This window comes from Labeo rohita, chromosome 5 (assembly GCF_022985175.1).
Source record: "Labeo rohita strain BAU-BD-2019 chromosome 5, IGBB_LRoh.1.0, whole genome shotgun sequence".
NCBI lineage: Eukaryota > Metazoa > Chordata > Actinopteri > Cypriniformes > Cyprinidae > Labeo > Labeo rohita.
In genome coordinates, this window is record NC_066873.1 from 32,661,283 (window position 1) to 32,684,927 (window position 23,645).

Below are 23,645 nucleotides of genomic sequence, written 5' to 3' on the forward strand. Positions count from 1 at the left end.
TTGACCCATTTTTCTGTCTATTATTTTCTTTCTATAACTTTTCTTCTTGTTGATATTTGAGCTGAAGTTGGTTTCACTGTCTAGGTTCATTTTCAAGTCAATCCACACATTTTTATTTATTGCTTTTATTTTGTTTACTACATCCAATGAGTACAAGATCTCCAGTGAGTATTCATGAATTTCACATTTGAATCAAATACACAACGGTAAACAGAGTTCTAATAATTCTGTTCATATTAGTCAGTTGAAAGCTTTCAGGCTTATTATAATGTGTCATTAATCTGGTTTTTAGTGTTAAAAAAAGTTTGCATTTGCTGTCTCATTTGCTGTGCTCTAATGCATGGCTCCACCCTAATGTGTCTATTTGACTCAGAATTGTCCCTTCTACCATGACAACAAACTCCTCCTTCCTCTATTGTAAATCTCTTGTGCTTTATTCCTCTCACTTACACCTCAGTCTTTGACTTTGTTTCAATGTGGACACAAGTATTTCAGGAACAATGCTCCGTCAGAATTTTCTCATCATTCTTGTGTTGTTTGGGATGGTATTGAGTGGGTATGTAATTACTCTTTAGCAATATTAGATGGTTTGTCCTGGTGTTTGGTTTGTGAATTGATGTGACAGTGATGAAGTATTAATGAAAACTCTTTTTGTCTAAGCGGTTGATTGATTTCCTGTAAGTTGGTAACATTACTGCTGCCTGACATGGGGCCAGGAGAAGTACATAAAGTATTTAGCATATTTATGCATATATTGTGTTTGTTTTATAGAGAACAAATTAATAAATGCATACATCACAGAAATACAAACATGGTGCCCTTAAAAATCCAAATCTAAAATGTCTAAACAACACAAAAGCATTATCATTACTATTATCATATCGCAAGCCGTTTTAACATTTAATATAAAAGCTGTAGTAGTATCTATTTTCATGCTACTAGTACTTATTTTTTAGATACTAGTATTTATTCATTAGCTACTAGTGCTTATTATTTAGCTGCTAGGGCTTACTCTTTAGGTACTAGTGTCTTTTGTTAAGTTACTAGTACTTATTCATTAGATATTAGTACTTATTCCAATAGTGACTAGTATTTAATTACAATCTTCCTGTTAAGAAAAGATAGAACTAGTACTTATTTTTTAGTTACTAGTAACTTTTTATACCAAAGATATCCTGAACTTAATAGATACTAGTACTTTCTGAATTTGCATTTCTGGGAGTATGGTAATCGTATGTTGAATATCAATAAACCAGCAACATACAGGAGAGAGATTAGCAAAGAAACGGATGTAATTTTTTGAGGAAACAACATAGAAAAAACAATAATTTGTACTCAAGCACATAGAAAACATTTTTGGCAGTTTTGTAGACGTTGTAATTTCGTAAGCATAGTAGCCTAACGTGCCCTCTGGTGGCAGAATGGAGAAAAGACACCAATTTTTTCATCTATTAATTTCCTCTTTTTCCTCCAGTAAAAACAATAAATATCATATTAGGGCTGTACGTTCACTTATTTGTATATAGCACTGGTGCTAAAGACATTGAATGACATTGAAGGCCAAAAAAAATATTTATTAAAACACACACGCCAGGTGTGCTGTATTTGTAGGGCTGCACAATTTGGCCAAAATGTTGCTTTTATGTATCAATATAACTAATAATGATTATGTTTATTATTTCTATATAGAAACATTAAACGAAATGAGGAATATTACTTGTGTATTAACACTTTTTCACTATAATAAAGTAAATTTAAAATGCATTGCTAACCGACATAGCCTTTATCACTGTTTAGAATAATATAAAGTGGCATGATTTCTGCCTCATTCTGTTTAATAAAACCATGTCAGATCACAAAAATAAGTCTCGACTGATGTTGTGACGTGTATTTGGGCTAAACATATCATTATACTTTTGTTGGACAACATGTTTGTAATCTTTCCTTGTGGTTTCATGGTAAACAATTAGCAAGGTAGGCTAACATACAAAGCCAGTTAGCCCTACTTAGCAATCAAATTAATTCAGCATATTAATGTATTGTATTACCATGTGGACTCTGATTGGACGGTGGAGAGGTACTCATGTTTATGTAATGATCTTTTTAAAAGAAGATATCTCCAAATACATTCTTACTAGTACTTTATGAGGTTAAAGATATCTCCAAATGAACAGGGAAGGGTAGTTATTCTGACTAGTAATTATTGCAATAGTGACTAGATGAGTAAAGTTTGAGAACAAACTTTAAGTTGGCTTGAGAAAGCCTAGCCTGAAAGTTTGAAGCAATTGTAAAAGTATGGAAGCCGCTAGCATGATTTAACACATTGCTTACATGATGTAACATGTTGTTAACATGTTTTAGCATGATTAGCTTATTACTTGCATTTTTATAGGTTGATTACAATGTTGTTACCATGATTAGCATGTTGTTATCATAATTTGCAAGTTACTAGAATGTTGTTAGCATGTTTCGCACATGATTAGCATGTTACTAGCATGTTGTTAACATGGTTAGCAAGTTACTAGGATGTTGCTAGCATGTTTCTAACATGATTAGCATGTTGCTAGCATGTTTCTAACATGATTAGCATGTTACTAACATGTTGCTAGCATGATTAGCAAGTTGCTAGCATGTTTCTAGCATGATTAGCAAAGTTGCTAGCATGTTTCCAGCATGGTTAGCAAAGCTGCTAGCATGTTTCTAGCATGGTTAGCAAGTTGCTAGCATGTTTCTAGCATGATTAACATGTCGCTAGCATGTTTCTAGCATGATTAGCAAGTTACTAGCATGTTTCTGGCATGCTTAGCAAAGTTGCTAGCATGTTTCTAGCATGATTAATAAGTTGCTAGCATGTTTCTAGCATGATTAGCAAAGCTGCTAGCATGTTTCTAGCATGATTAACAAGTTGCTAGCATGTTTCTAGCATGATTAGCAAAGCTGCTAGCATGTTTCTAGCATGATTAGCATGTCACTAGCATGTTTCTGGCATGATTAGCATGTCGCTAGTATGTTTCTAGCATAATTAGCATTTTGTTAGCATGTTTCTAGTATGATTAGCATGTAACTAGCACGTTGCTATCATGATTACCAAGTTACTAGCATGTTGTTAACGTGATTAGCATGTTACTAGCATGTTGCTATTAGCATGTTAGTAGCATGCTGCAAGCATGATTAGCATGTTGTTAGCATGTTATAACATGATTAGCATGTTACTAGCATTTTGTTAACATGTTACTAGCATGTTGCTATTAGCATGTTACTAGCATGCTGCAAGCATGATTAGCATGTTGTTAGCATGTTTCTAACATGATTAGCATGTTACTAGCATTTTGTTAACATGTTTCTAACATGATTAGCATGTTACTAGCATGTTGTTAACATAATTAGCAAGTTACTAGCATGTTGTTAGCATGATTAGCAAGTTATTAGCATGTTGCTAGCATGATTAATATGTTACTAGCATGTTGCTAGCATGATTTAGATAGATTAGAAATATTATATTTAATAAGTACTAGTATCAAATAACTAAGAACTAGTATATAATGAATAAATACTAGTATGTAATAATTAAGAACTAGTATCTATTTAATAGGTTAGAGTATCTAATAAATAAATACTAGTATGTAATGATTAAGTACTAGTATCTAATAATAGGTACTAGTATCTAAAAAATAAGTACTAGTACCTAATGTTTAACTACTAGTACATAAAAATTATGTACTAGTCAAAACTGAAAAGTTGATATCTCAATGACAGATCACATAGAAATCAATGGTAAAATTTAAAATGTTTTACTAGCAACAACAAAATAGTTACTAGTCACTATTGAAATAAGTGCTAGTATTTAATAAAAAAGTACTAGTATCTATTTAATAGATACTAGTATCTAACGAATAAGTCCTAGTATCTATCTAATGAATAAGTACTAGTATCTATTAATTAAGTACTAGTAGCTAAACAACAAGCACTAGTAGCTAAAGAATAAGCACTAGTAGTTAATGAATAAGTACTAGTACTTAATGGAAAAGATGCTAGTAATTAAAAAATAAGTACTAGTAGCATGAAAATAGATACTAGTACGGCTTTTAGATTAAATGTTAAAACGGCTTGCCATAATTATCGTTTGTTTATACAAATTCTTAAATGATGTGAGTTTATATTTATATATAGAATTTTAAATACTAAATCAGTTTAAATATTTAAAAGGTTAATAGTGAAAAGGAGAGGTTGAAAAATAATAGTTTTTAATAAAGATAGTTGTCAACCACAGCATCTAGCAACATTGTTTTATTGGTGATTATACATTAACAGAAAGAACAAGTACCATAAATATACAAAAACTTTTGCCATTCCCATTTGAAAAAAGAAAAAAAAAAGCTAACTTGTGAGAGAGGTTGCCACCCAGCAAACACAACAACGTTGTAAAAAGGTTGTAATAACATTTTTTTCCCGACGTATTTAATAGCACAAATGTAATTTTTTAAAAATGTTATAAATACGTTTTTTCACAATGTTGCAAAAACATTTTTACGTCTGTATGTCACCTTCCAACGTTTTAAAAACATACTACGTCCAAACTGGTACTTCACATGCTGCCATCAAAATGTTTTCTTTACAATGTTAAATCTGAATATTGACCTAATTAAAATCACTTGTTTACATTTCCCCTTACTTGTAGCGTTGCTGACCTTGTTGATTTTATAAGCCTATGTTAACATATGTAGGCCTAATAATTTATACTACACAAAAATTGTCACTCATCATGTTTATTCACAAAATATAAAAAGTAATATGAAATAGTTCACAAAAATAAATAAATAAGTCAATAAACAAGTGCATAAATATATACCAATAAAACAAAATGGTTTCAGATAAAGTACAACATATGAAAATTATGCAATGACTGGCAAATTTGAATATGAGCACAAAGTCCAAGAAATTTCAGTGCATAGATATTTTAACAGAAAAAAAAGCAGCATTTTATTTGTAAAATGTAAAGTATTCAATTTCAGCTAGTTACAAATTATTTTATTGCAGTTATAATGATAATCATATTGCAATCTTATTACTCATTTGCACTAAAACTAATGCTTATATTTTTAGGGATTTATTAACACAAATTACAGGTATATGGCATCCAATTTAGAACTTGTTTAAATAATAAATACAGTTTATAATGGCTATTAATAGTAGATATTAATAATATTTTGTGATACTGACATACCTGAGATTTTGAAAAATGTATGTAGACCATATGTGGCGATTATTCAATTCAATTCAATTCAATTCAAATTCATTTGTATAGCGCTTTTCACGATACATATCGTTGCAAAGCAACTTTACACCAAATTAACTTTTTTTTTTACAATATATGTAGTAGTAGCTTGATGTACATATGGCAGAGATGTGTGGTAAAGATCAATTAATGACGTAATCAAACAGACAAAGAACACTATAAATTAGTAGCAGAAATCGGTAGTGCTGTATGTTGTTTCAGGGTTGGTATCATCTGAAGTCCTCTGTGGGGTTGGCATCATCTCTTCTTAAGTGTTCTGGATCCAGACTGGAGCTTGTGAATTCCTAGTTACCACGGGATGTCAATCCCATGGCAAAAACAGAGAACAAACAGGAACATAATTAGCGTAGCTGCTGTTCAAGAAAAGAAAAGAAAGATTTGTTAAACCAGAGCTAAAAGATTAATAATGAACATTTGATCAGATATAACTGCAGGAAAGGTTTGTGAGATGCATTATGATTATTCAGTGCTTTCATTGTAGGTTAAATTGTAGGATCACAAAACTTGTTCCTGGAGGGCCGGTGTCCTGCACAGTTTACCTCCAACTTTCCTCAACACACCTACCTGGAAGTATACCTAGTAAGACCTTGATGAGCTGGTTCAGGTGTGTTTGATTAGAGTTGGAGCCCCTCCAGGCCCTCCAGGCCCTCTGGTGAACCCTCCTTTAAAATGACTACTTTACAAGCACAGAAACTTTGTGAATGTATGTGGTTATACTAGTTCAGATGTGTTTGTTTAGAAATGTGAAACGAAAGTATTAAAGCTATGTTCTCACACCACAAATTTTAACGGGTGAACTTAACTCCCTCAGAGTTAAAATGAACACTTATCCAGTGTATATATGGATACCACTGGTAAAGTGTTAAACTAACACTTTTGAAAGTGTTGACATTTTTAACACCGTGACAGTGTTACTAATAAACACTTAAAATGTAAAATATTAACACCACAACGGATGATGAAAACACCAAAGTTGGTGTTCAAATTTAGCACTCATGGAGTAACTGGTCAACACAATACCAGTGCTCAGGTGAAAATATTAAAAAATAAACCCACAAAACAATACATGTTTACATTTTTTTTTTTTTTTTTAAATTGAAACACATTTAGTGTTTTCAATACATGTTTTTTACATGTTCTCACAACATCTAAAACATCATAATGTCAAGGCAAATCAATGCAAAGGCACAAAATACATATTCTTATTTGGTCCATATGTGCTCTTAATGTTTTAAGGTTTATAATGCTTACATTTATCAGCTTTAACAACAGTCTTTGCTTTGTTTTCAGCATGACAAGATGTGTTTCTCTGCTGTTTTCAGCCAAGCAAGATATCCACTCCCACATGGAGCATTTCAAAAGTGCTCCTGTTAAATTGGAAAACTAAATAACAAAAACATAAAAAAACAGGATAATTTCACATCCATTTTTTATAGCATTTTTTACAATGCAGATTGTATCAATGCAGCTTTACAGTATTAAACAGGGAAATAGTGTGTCTTAATCTAGGCTGCAACAAAGTCAGATTGAGCAGAGGTCTTGTGCCAATGGGTGTGTAGTTGACAAGGTGTTCGCAGGGGATCTGTCTCTGGGGCTCATCTAGTTGTCATGGTCTCCGCTGACATTCAGGGCTGTAGAGGTCATCTCTAGGTACTAATCCACCATCTGGACTGGATACAGACTGGATCCAGGGAACTGCAGTCACCATCTGATCTGGATTCAGTCTGGATCTGGGTGGCTACGGTGACCTCGAAATAAGAACAAAACAGACTAATATTAGCCTAGATGCCATTCTTTCTTACAATGTAACAAGTACATCATGTGTTCAGGGATGTGTTCCCAGTTTTGGCTGACCTAATTAATGCAGCCTAACAATCCTTTAACGGATTTGAATTATATAAATGTGTAAGTGTATTACATATAAGCCAGGTTAAAGAGATGGGTCTTTAATCTAGATTTAAACTGACAAGATTCAAGGCCAGAGTCGATAATACCCAGAATATCAAAATCAACTGCGGGCGGCAGATCCTTTTCCTATTTAGCTCCCAAACTCTGGAATAATCTACCTACTACTAATGTTCCGGAGGCAGACTGTCAGTTTAAATCTAGACAATACAATAAAATACAATTCAAATCATTCATCCAAAACTGAAAATTCTGTCATCATTTTGGACCTTCTGTCTTTTAAGAAGAACAAACAAATATTTTGAATAATCTACAGAAGACATATACTGACATTATATGGATAACTTTGTTCAGGGCATTTTTTTAATCTCCTTTTGTGGTCCAAAAAAGAAAGAAAGGCATATGGCATTAGAGCAACACAAGGCCAAGGCTAAGCAAATGTTGACTCAATTTTCATTTTTGGGTGACCTACTGCTTTAAGGAAAATCATTTAATTCACTGTAAATGTATGTATATATATTGTAAAAAGAAAGTCAATCTTACTGGAAAATTAGTCTTTTAACAACAGAAACGAAGTCATAATTCCAAGTGCGTACTGATCTCTCTCTGCATTGAGGTTGGACTCCTCCTGCCAAAATGAATGCACATAAATGGGACAGCACATAAATAAATGGAAGCATACCAAAAACTTACATTTGATACATTTTTTAGAAGGAGATCAGACTTTTTATCATTATTGTTTAATAATCAAAAAAATTAGGCATGACAATCAACAATTTTAAAATATGCAATTGTGGCTTACCCTTGTCTCTGGTATGTGTCCTAACAAAGCTCTTCTCATCCCACTTAATGTAATGGTGACTTCATACTCTTCAAGCACATCATCTCCCGAGTGAAAGAATATCTCTCTGGGAAAACGTTTAGAAGTGCACAACAGATAAATATAGCTATAAATCCGTATGATGTTATAAAACATATTTTAAATTAGGTAAAACACTTACTTCTTACGTTTTCCTGTTAAAAGCAACCTCTGCATCTGCGCTGTATAACAATTCAAATCTGTGAGAAACGTTTAGGCTCGTTTAGGCGCATACAGCATACAAATATCTTCATAAAGTAATATTATCCTATATAATACATAATGTAAATGAGGTAAAACACTTACTTTAGGTGTTTTCCTTGATAAAACCAACTTCCCCGTCTGCTCCGATTCGTGAGTGAAAGAAAATATCTCTGAAAAACAAAAGTTTAGGAGTGCACAACACAGAAATGTAACTATTAATCAATGTTATGTTATAAAATCAATATATAAAATAGGGTAAAACACTTAGTTACCCCTTAAGTTTCCCTATTAAAAGCGGCCTTCGCGTCAGCTCCGCATTGCAATTCAAATCTGTGAGAAACGTTTAGGCTCGTTTAGGCGCGAACAGCATAACGTTATAAATATCGTCATAAAGTAATATTATCTTACAAAATACATATCGCAACTTAGATAAAACACTTACTTCCGGTGTTTTCCTTGATAAAACTTGTCTCCTCTGCATCGTAAGTGAAAGAAAATATCTCTCTGAGAAAAAGTTTAGGACTCTGGTCTGTTCCGCATCGCGAGTGGATAAAAATGTCTTTTATGTATTTTGCTGTTTCCCGTCTTCATTATGCTCCCCATCGCGAGCAAAGAAAATGGCGTCTGTAAAAAATATTTCAGATGGGTGAGGCGCGCACACGAGCAAATGTCCCGGATGTGACTGATAACACTCAACAGTGTTAATAAGGGTAACTCTGCGTATTTACACCGGCCAGAGGGCGCTAACACTAGCTAGTGTTAATCCTCTCAAATTCAACACCACAAGTTTAACTCCTTATCCTAAAAGTCCTTAACACCAGGATTTTAACGCTGGAGATTTTGTTGTGCAGAACCTGGACTATATTTGCTTTCCAAGCTGTGACAGCACATTCAGCATGCAACCCCTGATGGAGCTGAGAAATATCACATAATTTCGTCATTGTTTCCCACAGTTAGGTGGGAAAGCAGTAAAATTAGCAGTAAATTATGTTGTTGTTTTTTTGTACTAGTATCAAATAAATAAGAACTAGTATATAATGAATAAATACTAGTATGTAATAATTAAGAACTAGTATCTATTTAATAGGTTAGAGTATCTAATAAATAAATACTAGTATGTAATGATTAAGTACTAGTATCTAATAATAGGCACTAGTATCTAAAAAAATAAGTACTAGTACCTAATGTTTAACTACTAGTACATAAAAATTATGTACTAGTCACAACTGGAATACATACTAGTCAAAACTGAAAAGTTGATATCTCAGTGAAATAAGTACTAGTATCTAATAAAAAAGTACTAGTATCTATTTAATAGCATGAAAATAGATACTAGTACGGCTTTTAGATTAAATGTTAAAACGGCTTGCCATAATTATCATTTGTTTATACAAATTCTTAAATGATGTGAGTTTATATTTATATATAGAATTTTAAATACTAAATCAGTTTAAATATTTAAAAGGTTAATAGTGAAAAGGAGAGGTTGAAAAATAATAGTTTTTAATAAAGATAGTTGTCAACCACAGCATCTAGCAACATTGTTTTATTGGTGATTATACATTAACAGAAAGAACAAGTACCATAAATATAACAAAAACTTTTGCCATTCCCATTTGAAAAAAAAAAAAAAAAAAAAAGCTAACTTGTGAGAGAGGTTGCCACCCAGCAAACACAACAACGTTGTAAAAAGGTTGTAATAACATTTTTTCCCGACGTATTTAATAGCACAAATGTAATTTTTAAAAAATGTTATAAATACGTTTTTTCACAATGTTGCAAAAACATTTTTACGTCTGTATGTCACCTTCCAACGTTTTAAAAACATACTTACTACGTCCAAACTGGTACTTCACATGCTGCCATCAAAATGTTTTCTTTACAATGTTAAATCTGAATATTGACCTAATTAAAATCACTTGTTTACATTTCCCCTTACTTGTAGCGTTGCTGACCTTGTTGATTTTATAAGCCTATGTTAACATATGTAGGCCTAATAATTTATACTACACAAAAATTGTCACTCATCATGTTTATTCACAAAATATAAAAAGTAATATGAAATAGTTCACAAAAATAAATAAATAAGTCAATAAACAAGTGCATAAATATATACCAATAAAACAAAATGGTTTCAGATAAAGTACAACATATGAAAATTATGCAATGACTGGCAAATTTGAATATGAGCACAAAGTCCAAGAAATTTCAGTGCATAGATATTTTAACAGAAAAAAAAGCAGCATTTTTTTGTAAAATGTAAAGTATTCAATTTCAGCTAGTTACAAATTATTTTATTGCAGTTATAATGATAATCATATTGCAATCTTATTACTCATTTGCACTAAAACTAATGCTTATATTTTTAGGGATTTATTAACACAAATTACAGGTATATGGCATCCAATTTAGAACTTGTTTAAATAATAAATACAGTTTATAATGGCTATTAATAGTAGATATTAATAATATTTTGTGATACTGACATACCTGAGATTTTGAAAAATGTATGTAGACCATATGTGGCGATTATTCAATTCAATTCAATTCAATTCAAATTCATTTGTATAGCGCTTTTCACGATACATATCGTTGCAAAGCAACTTTACACCAAATTAACTTTTTTTTTTTTTAATATATGTAGTAGTAGCTTGATGTACATATGGCAGAGATGTGTGGTAAAGATCAATTAATGACGTAATCAAACAGACAAAGAACACTATAAATTAGTAGCAGAAATCGGTAGTGCTGTATGTTGTTTCAGGGTTGGTATCATCTGAAGTCCTCTGTGGGGTTGGCATCATCTCTTCTTAAGTGTTCTGGATCCAGACTGGAGCTTGTGAATTCCTAGTTACCACGGGATGTCAATCCCATGGCAAAAACAGAGAACAAACAGGAACATAATTAGCGTAGCTGCTGTTCAAGAAAAGAAAAGAAAGATTTGTTAAACCAGAGCTAAAAGATTAATAATGAACATTTGATCAGATATAACTGCAGGAAAAGTTTATGAGATGCATTATGATTATTCAGTGCTTTCATTGTTGGTTAAATTGTTATGCCAGTAGGTGGCAGCAAGGGACTGTCTTAATGACTTAAACCGGGCTCACACTACAGGATTTTTAAAATCCTAACCGATTACGAAATCTGGTTGCAGCGCACACATAAGGAGAATCTTTGCAGATTATCTTCCCTGAAATCTTAAACATGCACACACTACAAGATTTGAAAATTGTGGCGCATCACACACTACAAGATATTATTAAGATTATCATGACGGAGGGAGCGCCTCACGTGATCTTACGCAACAGATCGTCATTTCAGCAACTAATGTTTACAAATTAGTTAGCCTGCTAGCAGCTTTATGCACTCACCCAGTATGTTGAAAACGGAGACGATTTCACTCCAGAGCTGGTATGTTTTCAACATATTATACAGGCAGTCAGGGGCGTCGCTAGGGCTAATCATTCGGGGCTCGAGCCCCGAAAATTTTTACTCCAGCCCCAAATGTTTTTTTGTATGGCCCTATGATTTCCATGGAATTTGTCAAAGTTTGAATGAATGAATCAAAAGTTGGTCATTAAACTTAAATCAAGTCGCGATATGGACTAGTATCTGTAAATATTATGCCGCAAAAGACTATTTAAATATGAATCCTGCATGTTCTGCGTGTCTTTTTATGAATGAACGGCGCGGATGTGCGGTTTCGTTTCCGACATAAATACATTAACATTAATGTTACTGTCATGGTCTTGCAGCAACCGACAGTGAAGTCATTTTTCATTCTGTTACGTTCGTTCTATGTATTTGCAGAATTTTACAGCAACATCAACCTGTGCAAAAAAGATCTATGTATTAGTAACACTGTCGTAAAAACGGTTTAAAACAGGGATCACAAAAATTCCAACTTTCCTCAACACACCTACCTGGAAGTATACCTAGTAAGACCTTGATGAGCTGGTTCAGGTGTGTTTGATTAGGGTTGGAGCCCCTCCAGGCCCTCCAGGCCCTCTGGTGAACCCTCCTTTAAAACAACTACTTTACAAGCACAGAAACTTTGTGAATGTATGTGGTTATACTAGTTCAGGTGTGGTTGTTTAGAAACGTGAAACAAAAGTATTAAAGCTATTTTCTCAGAACCTGGACTATATTTGCTTTCCAAGCTGTGACAGCACATTCAGCATGCAACCCTTGATGGAGCTGAGAAATATCACATAATTTCGTCATTGTTTCCCACAGTTAGGTGGGAAAGCAGTAAAATTAGCAGTAAATTATGTTGTTGTTGTTGTTGTTTTTTTCAAATTAGTTGTGTTGCGTTTCTCGTTTCATGTGTCACAGTAATGATCAATATACATGTAATTTAGTGCTGTAATACATCCTGAAGTTTGCCTTTTCAGAGTTTTTCAGTATAGAAGTAAATCAGATTTAAATGTCAGGAGTTCCTGTCAGGACAAAAGTAACACTTGTTACATTTGTCCCCCTACATTGACAACAAGTGTTTCTTTTGCATGTTAATTTGGTGATTTTCTGTATCTTGCATCATTTATTAAATGTTTATTATAAATGTTTATGTTGTATTATACCAAAGGATTATACCAAGAGTGAGGGTCAGAAAGACAGACAGTCTGATTCAGCCACATGTTCATAAGAGGCCGTTTCTGGACATAATCTGTCAGGAATATCAGGCTCAGGGCTGTTTCTACATCGCATTTACCTTAGTCATATTTAGGTTTTAGCCATACCTCAGCTTTTCCACCTCCACCTACAAATTTGCAGTGTTTCCAGTTGTTTTATGCACATTTTAAATTTATGCATACAAACAACTGGATTGAACCATGAATAGGCCTACTGTTAAATTATGTTGAAAATGTATATTATGCTAATTTAATTTAATTTTCATATTGTTCATTCTGTTAAAAAATGTTTTATAAAAAAGAGTTAAATAAATACATAAATAAATACATTAATTAATTAATTAATTAATTAATTAATCTTTTTTTTTTTTTGGTACACAATCTTTTGATGAAACTTAAATTTAAAAGGAAAATGAAATCAAAATATGTATGCAGTTAGATATTAACAAGGTCATAGTCATGGATATTTAATAAAAACAAGTGTAACACAAAAAATCTAGTTTGTATTGTTGTGTTACTTTCGTCCCAACCAACAGGTTCAAAAGTAACAATGTGCAACTTATGTTCAAACTGAAATTATACTGAAGTCTTTCTACATTTTTACAAAATGCCACCTGGTATTACAGTTTTTCTCGATTGCTAAAACACTATAAGTAGTCTTTTGAACTAAAATTTCAAAACCATAATGCCATTTTTCAAAAAGCACACCCATTTTCCTAAACTATAAACACTACTCCCCTGCTTTAACACATGAGTCAGATTTGGTGAACTGTTACTGCAAAACTCTACACACAAATCCCTACATTTCTCAGTGCTTACATCATGTGGTCATTTAGAAAGCACTAGCATTCAATATTGTTCACTCAAGTCTGCAAAGTTTGAGCTCAATTAGTACACAATTACCCAAGTGGAAACACTAGGAGTCAAAATTTATCACACACCAATCAGAAGCTTCGATTTAGATAAAAGGGCCAAAGTCAGTTTACAGTTTGGTGCTTTTCTCAGATCAGAAATGAAATTCTCAAAACTACTTGTTCAACCTCCACATCATGTAATCACTTGTGCACATCATAAAATGTTTCTAATTTTTCTAAGTTGTGTTTGCTTTGGTACGTTCATGTAACTGATTATGCAATGGATTTGTCTGCTTTTTCCTACATTTTCAGTCCCTATTGTCATGTTGCTATAGTCTTACCCCTCAAAACATCAAGTCATTAGCTCATCGTATATGTCTTTGCAGGAAATGCTAAACTTTTTATCTAGTTGTCATAAACGGTCAAGCATATTCTACACATTTCTATTAGACTTTTTGTATATTTGCCATAAATTGTTAAAGTGAATACTGACTTTCACCAGAGACTACAGATCAACCAATGATAAAGCAGTTCTTTGAAATAGCTCAAAGGTACATCTCAACATCTCATGAACCTTCAGTTGGAAAGCATATATAGACAGAGGACAACACAACACAGTTACAAATTCTGACAGTGCACTTTCTAATGTATATTTCCGCCTTTGCCCATATTTACTTTTTTTCTTTCCTATTGCACAATGACTTTGTAATGTATTTATATGTTATTTTATTTTGTTATATATATATATATATATATATATATATATATATATTTTTTTTTTTTTTTTTTTTTTTTTTTTTTGTCAGACCACTAGTAAAAGTGTAACTGTGAATACTATCTGCTCTTTTTCAATCAATATCCCGCATACAGTAATATGCAATTTCGAAGACAAAGAGTATAAGGTGAAGAATGACGACAACAACATGGAAGAGAAATAGGAAGGGCAAGAAAACAAGCAGTCTTATATATTTTAGTTGATGCGTGCCATGCAAGGGGATTTTACCTCTGCTGCCTGTCCATGCCCAATTTAGTCTGTGATGTTGAGGAGGTTGTTTGGCCTGTCCCAGACCAAAGACAGGGTGCTGGGGCAGAACAATTATTTTTGTTGTTGTTTGCTGTTCTACAGTACAATAAATTAAGGATTAAAACACTTGCAAATGCATACATTTGTTGTGTTCATCGTGTTAATTTAAAAAAAAAAATTTCCCCAAGCAACACTTATTACCAGTTTTCGTAGTATTGTTTTGAATTGATCTCATCAGTGTGTAAAACTGTGTTATAGTGTGTGTGTTTTTGAGGGTTTGTGTGTCATGTCTGAGAGCAAAGTTTGTTTTTTCAGCAAGATTGAGTGGTTTTGAGTGGAGAGCTTCATTTTGACCTGAATATAGTAAGTTTAGGGAATTGAGTTAGAAGTTACGGATTTGTGTTTAGAGTTCCGCAAAAGCGAGGCATAATTTCAAGAAATGTGTTTAAGCAATTGAGAAAAACTGTAATAGACTACACTTCTGAGTTATAGGCCACAGCAAAAATATATCTCTGTCTACAACTTAATCGTTTTAAATTATGTTTTTCTGAAAAATGGTACTTTCGTCCCTATTTGATGTGAAACGTCTCTTCATAGTAAACATTTTCTCAGCTTTTGTCGTGGGACCACTTGTTTAGGATATGCCCTAAATTAATTAATCCATGTGCTCTAAATAGACATTGCTGGTAGATGTGTTGAAGCAGATTTAAGTTATAAACGCCATTGAAAATCCAGGTTTAACTGGTCTTATTTGTCTTTGTACAGAGTTTAGCTTCAGATGAATAAAGTCAAACAAATGTCACCCAACTTTAATGCCTTGCCTATACCTGCTGTCTTGCAACACAGTAAAGGGTGGGGAAAATACAGTCAATGATGTGTTAAATGTATAACCCTGACACCCATTGAAAATGCAACAGACGTTAAAAAAGCCACGATGTTTATGAGAATTAACTGACAAATCATTAGAACATTAAAATCTTAAATTTATTTCATACACTGTAACAAAAAATAATAATTATGGGGTCTTGTCATTAAAAAAATGAAGTGATAATCGAAAATAGTATGTATATTTTATTAAATTGTGAACATTAATAAAATCAAGAGTTATGTTATGTTATGTTTTCCATTTTTTTAAGGTACCCTAAGCAATTTTGAGGCTTAGACTGAGAAACTTATTAAGCCGATAAAAGTAAGGAAGAAAGGCTGCATAGTTTTAGTGAATTAACTTAATTATGCAGTTTTATTTTGGTGGTGATTGTTACTTCCCATGCTTTGCATATGGATATGGAGAGTAACTATTGAAATTAAGTGCTATTCTGTGTTTTGGGAAGGGAGGCATTTATTAATGTTTAATTTTCAGTTATGTTTGACATTTTTTTCCCGAACGCTCTGTTGTCAAGTGTTGGTTGTCAAGCTTGTGTACTGTGGATGTGACAAGGAGAGGCAGTAAAAGATATTTATACTCCACAAAAGGTTGTTGGTCTTAAGTCATTACAGTCTTAGCGCTAGTTTATGCTACACATTTTGTAAACTTTATTTTCTAATCGCTGAACACATGCAGATACACTTTTGGCAGAGATTTAATCAGGCAGAGGGTGGCGCTTTCGTATGGAACAGACATACCAATTACAAAACGCAAACGGGGCTAAATAAATAAATAAAAATCAAGCGTTTTGATTTTAGGAACATTTCCAGTCCCCCTCCATTGCCTCTTAGTGCTTTGGTCCAATGCCTCAATGGGAGAGAACAAGTTCTTCAGTAGTTGTGGAACTCAAGTAGGCTGTCAAGGCTATTTTATTCACTTTAACATCGGATGAAGTGATTATTTTCTATTTGATACAGATGATGCTGCATTAATAAATTAATCATGACAAAAAAATTATTATGTTAGGAATTACAAAGTTACCCGGCTTGTTTGGTAACTTGTTAAGCTTGTTAAGTCACCCAGTACAACACAGCGCCTATGTGTGAACTGATATAATATTGTAGATCTACCGTTGTGGGTTTTGCGCTATATTAAGTGGCAAATCAGGTTTGCTGCGGTTGAGGACAGAATATCCTCTGTCCCGGACGAAATCTGATAATAATTATTATATGACCCTGTGGTGAACCTACCCTGATAACACATGTACAGCACCGAAATGTCTATTTGACATCTGCATTTACATCTGGAAGACGTATTTTTTTTTAGAGTGCTTGCTCATTACAAAAATCTCAAATATAAAAGTTAAACAATAAGTTTGATAATTTAATAGTTTTTATGTAAAACAAAATACTGCTAAGAATAATATTAAATGCTACATACATGTAGCATGAACAGTTTTTCATTTAAATATTAGAATGTATAATTTAATACTAACATAATTTGAAGCAAAAACAGAATATTCTGACAGCAGGTGGCGATTCAAAAAATGCTGGGTTAAATACAACTCAGCACTGGGTAAAAATATGGACAAACCCAGCAACTGGGTTACTACCCAGAAGGTTGGGTTAAAACATTTAACCCAACCGCTGAGTTAAAACAATCCAGCTGTTGGGTTTGTCCATATTTTAGCCAGTGCTGGGGGGTTTTTTAACCCAGCATGTTTTAGAGTGTTATGGAACAGCGTTTCCTTGGCTGTGCTTAAACACTGCTTTAATATGCATAATACGGAGGCAAGATGAAAAGCAAATACCATCTAAACTTTTCTGAAGCTTTCCCTTCAGCGATACATTCATATAAACCCCAAATTCAGTATTTAGGATTTTCTTCCGATATTTCATGTAACAGCGAGTTTGCTGTACTATTTTCTACTCTTTACGTCCGTTTTCAGCGTATCACAGCAGAGTTTTTCTCTGTTTTCTGCAAGAGGCAATGGCTCTTAAAAATTGAGTGTAAAAATTAGATGGAAATTGGCCCTTTTTGGTGCAAAGAGCTTTCTAAACTAACCTTGAGAAAAATAATCTAAAAATCTGACCTCTTTAATAACCCCTTTAAAAATAGTATGTACATTTAAATTTTATTGTCAAGATGTACAGGATGTATAATCAAGCAATTCATTATGCTGCATTTTCTGTGTACATGATTAACATGAGAAATAAAACCTAAATTTGATTCTGAGAAGAAGACATCTTTACAAAGACTGCTTCTCATTAAGTTATGTCTTTCTTCACAGGCTCATTTACCTGAACACCAACCAGAACGGGTGAGTTTAGTACAGTTAGACAAACATGGTTCAGATGTTACAGTATGTGTGTTATTCTCTTGATTTGGGAAGTTTATATTGCTGATATTGATTGATTGTTTGTTTGTTTTTTTACTGTTTTAAGTTGCAAACCGCAAATAATAGAACAAGTCTTCATCAAGTAAGTAATGATGTAATGAATATACATATACATCTCACTTTAAAACACAAAAACAAATGCTCACACATGCTAGTACTTACACTCTCAGGAAAAAATTTGCAAAAGGGGTACAACGGCTCATCCTTGGGGCAGTACCCTTAAAGAGACACCTTTGTTGTTTGTTTACCCCTAAAGGGTGCATATTAGCATACCATATGGTATTTTGAACACCCTAAAGCAGTGACCAGTTCTGATACTGGTTGCAGATTTTATTTGTATCCCTGGACCACAAAACCAGTCATAAGGGTCAGTTTTTTTGTTTTGTTTTTTCAAATTGAGGTTATTTGAAAATCTGGAATCTAAAAATCTAAATATTGAGAAAATTGCCTTTGAAGTTGTCCACAATTAAGTTCTTAGCGATGCATATTACTAAATAAAGATTTTTTATATATATTTATGGTAAGAAAATCTACTAAATATCTTCATGGAACATGATCTTTACTTAATATCCTAATTATTTTTGGCATAAAAGAAAAAATGATCATTTTGACCCGTGCTGTGTATTTTTGGCTATTGCTACAAATGTACCTGTGCTACTTAAGTCTGGCTTTGTGGTCCAGGGTCACATTTATAAAAATATAGACATTTGAAATTAGAGGCAACCACTGCATTTTAATCACGATCCAAACAAAGCAGTTGTATAATTTCAGGATTTAAAGCAAAAACAGAATGGCCTGACATTATCTTTGTGAATTTATGCTACATTAAAACACATCTGTGTGTAACAAAAACAGCAGGTCTGAATGAGATGCAAATTCACTCTCTGACAGCAGGTGGCACTTATGGAACAGCCACGATATAGCATTTCCTTTGTTACCGCTGTAAACAAAGCAGAACTGCGGTTTTAAATACTACTTTATCCACCTTTTCCTTCAACGCAGAACACGGAAGTAAGCCTGTGGGTGAGATTTCCTTTTCATTATCCACTTTTTTCTAACCATAAGAGTGGGCACATTTGTAGATTTTATGGGTCAGGCTTCTGGTCTCTAGTTATTTTTAGCTGTAAAAAAACAGCTTGTTTTGCTGCTTGATGTTGCAAATTGGTGTGACTTACCATGTTATTTTAATGTATTATCTTAATTATGAACACACTGGTTTAAAGTGCAAACAGTTTTACAGTTTACTGCACGTTTTTATTCTTCTGGTTATTTCCCTTCCACTATGAAGAAAAAGGTGAATAGGGAAATATATTAAAAATCGAGAAAAACTGACCCATAAAATGTACAAATGGCCACGCCTGTTCTTGTGGGGGGAAAAAAGGGTGGATATAGAAATAGGAGAAGAAAATGTCATTTCCACCGAAACCGTTCTCAAGACACTCCTTCCTTCAGGGACACATTAATATAACACCACACGCTTAATTCAATATTTATATTCTTCCTATTCGACCATTATTAAGTGTGAGCTTGTTTTCTGCCTGCTACAGTATTCTCTCTCTTTGTGTCAGTCTCCAACATGGCCTCTGTTAATGTCCTGTTTATGGACTCATGAGGTCATTTTCTTTATCACTGTCCCAGTAGCTCCCAAAAATAACAGAACAAATAAGTACAAGAATACAGTACAAAGAATGGAAAAAATGTAATGTATTTTTGTACTTATTTTACTGTTATTCTCAGGATCTACTGAGACGGTGATAAAGATCTACCAGTTGATCACGATCGAGTTGGCGACCACTGCCATAAAGGTACAATTTTTGCATTTTTCCTGACAGTGTATGTACATGCTTACATTCATTAACTTAAAACACACACACTCACAGCATAATCAAATTCAGATGAGTAACAGTTTGACTTATTATTAGGTCAAAGTGGAAACTTAAGAACTATGGATTGCGCTCATCGCCAGGGTGTGTAAAACTTCTTTTTAAAATTGACTTTTTTTTAAGTTAATCCATAATTGATGGGGCTACTGCTCAAAACAAAAACATTCTTAGCTCATGGTTGGTTTTAAACCCTAGTTTTAAATTTGTATTAACCAATAAAATGTCTGTCGTTCTTTCTGCTTATTCGTTTGTATTACAGGTTTTTGTACAACCAGCCCAGTGCGCTGGTAAGGTGAGTATTATGTTTTAAGTATCAACCTGTTATAGCCCATTTCCACTCATGAATGGAATGATTACAGCGCTGTATGTGTGTTTTCATGAAGTCGGACAGATGTTGCTTCTATGACACCATGGTTAGCCCCAATCATTTGGGAGGGAACCTTTGACGCCACACTGATCGACTTTATCTACAAACAACAGAATCTCACCATAGCGACCACTGTCTTCGCTTTGGGAAAGTAAGTCTTCATGATACCTCTCTTTTTGTATCAGTATTTCTCATTTGTTTCCTCTACTCTGTTTTTCTTTGGAACTACACATTATTAAAGAATGACTAAATTGACCATAATATATCTCCCTGTATTTGTTTTCTCTGTTTGTTAGATACACACGTTTCCTCAAAGATTTTCTGGAGTCAGCAGAGCAGCATTACTTTGTTGGATTTCGAGTGGATTACTACCTGTTTACAGATCAACCAGAGGCAGTTCCTGAAGTTACGATGGGTGAAAACCATACTTTGACAATTCGAAAGGTTCCAAGTTTGAACAGATGGCAGGACATCAGTATGGGCAGGATGGAAATACTGGAAAAACTAATAGAGAATGAACTGACCAAGGAGGCCGACTATATTTTCTGTCTTGACGTAGATACGAAGTTCTATGGCCGTTGGGGTGTGGAGTCTTTGGGTCGTCTGGTAGGTGTGATACATCCTTGGTACTTTGATGCTCCAAGGAATCAATTTACATATGAGCGTAGACCGGAGTCTCAAGCATACGTTCCAGCGGGAGAAGGTGATTATTATTATACTGGTGCTGCATTCGGCGGCTCATTGGAGGATGTACATCATCTCACCAAAACCTGCCGGAAACAGATGAGCATTGATGCTGCAAACTCCATTGAGGCGATATGGCACGAGGAATCTCACTTGAACAAGTATTTCCTTTATAGAAAACCTAGTAAACTGCTCTCTCCTGAATATCTGTGGCGGGACATCAATGCCGGGGCGGGCCAAATAAAAACAGTTCGCTTCTCTCATGTAGCTAAAAACAATGCAGAAGTTCGTCCGAACTTGTAGCTGATATGGTCTGTTCTCACTGTCCTCCCATAAGACATTGTGAATCTGATAACAGGTAATACTGACAACAGAGAAGTCAACAACTGTCACAAGAGAATGGATAGTCACAGACATGTACAGAATTGAACTAAATCTGCCAAAATCTTTTTGAATAACTACTCACAATATGAACTTTATGCAACCAGACACAATCTACGTGCATTGAAGGCACTGACAACCCTGTGTTACCTTTTTTTTTTTTTTTTTTTATTACGGAAGTTTAGGGAAGAAGTGAGGCAGATACAGGGTCTGAAGCTAAAACCAATGGTGGATTTTAAATGGTATTTTCTGGGTAATACTGCACAAATATGATTTCACTTTTTAGCGTGATCTCATTAGTATTCATAGTTATTTACTAAATATAAGTATATATACTAAATATACAGTAAAACCATGTGTACATATTGACACCATAAAAATATGTATATATGCACACAGGTTTTGAAACATCAAAATCTTCACAAATATTTTATACATTTATATTATTTATGTGAATATATTATGAAATATATATTGAATATATATATATATATATATATTTTTGTTGATTTGTATTTGTATATATATTAATGTATTTATGAATATACACTTTAACATAAATAAACATATTATTAGCTATTGTATAGATATTCAAACCAATAACACACTAAACATACATAATGGTTAGATAAATGTTCAGTGACACTAATTGAGCGTGCTGAATTTTGTTGAACAAAAGTGATGGCATTGAACATTTTATGTCAGTGATTTAATATAATAAAATATTGATTCAATATATTGATTCATTTAATTCAACATTCCTTGAATCTAAAAAGAACACATAAACATTTGTACATCTCAAACATACAAGTATACATGTCTATGCAAATGTACCAAAATGTATGTGTAAAACTACATCTTCTGTATAGTTATGGGGTCACACTGCACTTTTTGAAGTTGATGGGTTCTTAGATTTACTGTCCAATTCTGAATGTATGTATATATATATATTGTTCTATTATTTTTATTTCTACCACTCTGTACTCAGCAAAACCTAAATAATAATAATAATTCCTGATAGCACACGTACATCTGTCACACCCCTGTGGATTGTTTATGTTAGTTTCTCCCTCTTGTGCCCATATTTGGTTGTTCCTGTTTCCTGTCCTTGTTTAATCATCATTAGGTTTCCTTGTATCACCTGTGCCTTAATGCACATTAATGTTCATTGTTGTCACCTGTCTTTATAAGTTGCATTCTGTTCAGTGTTTGGTGTCCGGTCTCGTCAATGTATGTGTGGTTCTACCCTTCCGTTGTTGGATTTACCAGTTTTGGTGTTTTCCTGTGGATTATATTAAAGACTTTATCTTTGACCTTCGTCTTCGTTTGCCCCTTCCTCGCACGATACGTAACAACATCATGTCTATTTGACATCTGCAAGACATATATTATTTTTTTTTTTTATTATTATTTGTTTGCTCATCTGCAGTGTGTCTACTGGACATTTCATATGTCAAATCGACATCTATTAGATGTCTTTAAGATGTTTATGATTTAGAATGTATGCAAAACTAACATCTTACAGACGTCTGTCAGATCAAGTGATCTTTAAAAGACATCTTGCAGACATGCGTGTGCTAATTATAACATTTGAGAAAATATATGAGCATTGATTGTATGTTATTGATGGTTTCTTAAACTAGGTCTACTCTCATTATGCAAATACTCATACACATTTAACAAAGTTACTTTTTTTCTCTTTGTCTATTTCAGTTTATTCATTCATTTTTTTGGGGGGGGACGTTTTGAAGAGAAAAAAGTTTTAAAGAGAAAAAAAATCAAAAAAATCATAGAGCGAGAAAAATTCTTAGGACAGTTGTACATACTTTTTAAATTATAAACATCTTAAAGACATCTAATAGACGTCTTTGACAGCTGATAGGAAACGTCCTATTTTAATAATATAATATAAGTGCCGGCGATGCAGTGTTGCCAGATATTGCTATGAAAACAAATAAAACCCGAAAAATAAATAAAAATAAACCGAAATTAGTTCAGATCTTCTGCAATTAAAATAAGATAAAGATGTCGCTAACTCAAAACTGCAACATCCCACTTTATTATTTTTTTTAAACCAGAGGTCTCAAACTCCTCTGGTTTGGGCCTCAGCTCTGTAGAGCTTAGCTCAAATCAGCTCCCAACTCACACCTGCTTGGAGTTCCTAGTAATCCTGAAGACCTTGATTAGCTAGATCAGGTGTGTTTGATTAGGGTTGGAGTGAAAATGTTTAGAGCTGTGGCCCTCCAGGAACTGAGTTTGAGACCACTGTTCTAAACTGTAAAATTAAGTGGAAC

At 33.4% G+C, this 23,645-nt stretch overlaps 1 protein-coding gene and 1 long non-coding RNA gene across 2 annotated transcripts; one reads left to right on the forward strand and one right to left on the reverse strand.

Annotated features, from left to right (window-relative positions):
- Window positions 1–474: 474 nt before the first annotated feature.
- Window positions 475–21,757, forward strand: LOC127166082 (histo-blood group ABO system transferase-like). The gene is made up of 7 exons (XM_051111165.1): window positions 475–556; window positions 17,929–17,958; window positions 18,083–18,118; window positions 19,959–20,003; window positions 20,179–20,211; window positions 20,303–20,437; window positions 20,583–21,757. Exons 1-7 carry the CDS (start codon window positions 501–503, stop codon window positions 21,271–21,273), a joined length of 1,026 nt encoding a protein of 341 aa, XP_050967122.1. The 5' UTR covers window positions 475–500; the 3' UTR covers window positions 21,274–21,757.
- LOC127166085 (uncharacterized) lies at window positions 7,009–8,415 on the reverse strand. Its single transcript, XR_007827852.1, has 4 exons — window positions 8,203–8,415; window positions 8,004–8,109; window positions 7,745–7,829; window positions 7,009–7,044 (listed from the first exon to the last, which is right to left on the reverse strand). It is a non-coding gene; the product is annotated as an uncharacterized LOC127166085 (long non-coding RNA).
- Window positions 21,758–23,645: the final 1,888 nt, after the last annotated feature.

Excerpts from the sequence above, each read along its gene's own strand:
- LOC127166082 (XM_051111165.1), top strand. The coding sequence starts at position 501 with ATGCTCCGTCAGAATTTTCTCATCATTCTTGTGTTGTTTGGGATGGTA. Across the intron at positions 20,004-20,178 it reads GGATTGCGCTCATCGCCAGG|GTTTTTGTACAACCAGCCCA; the intron begins GTGTGTAAAACT and ends TTTGTATTACAG. Across the intron at positions 20,212-20,302 it reads CAGCCCAGTGCGCTGGTAAG|TCGGACAGATGTTGCTTCTA; the intron begins GTGAGTATTATG and ends GTTTTCATGAAG.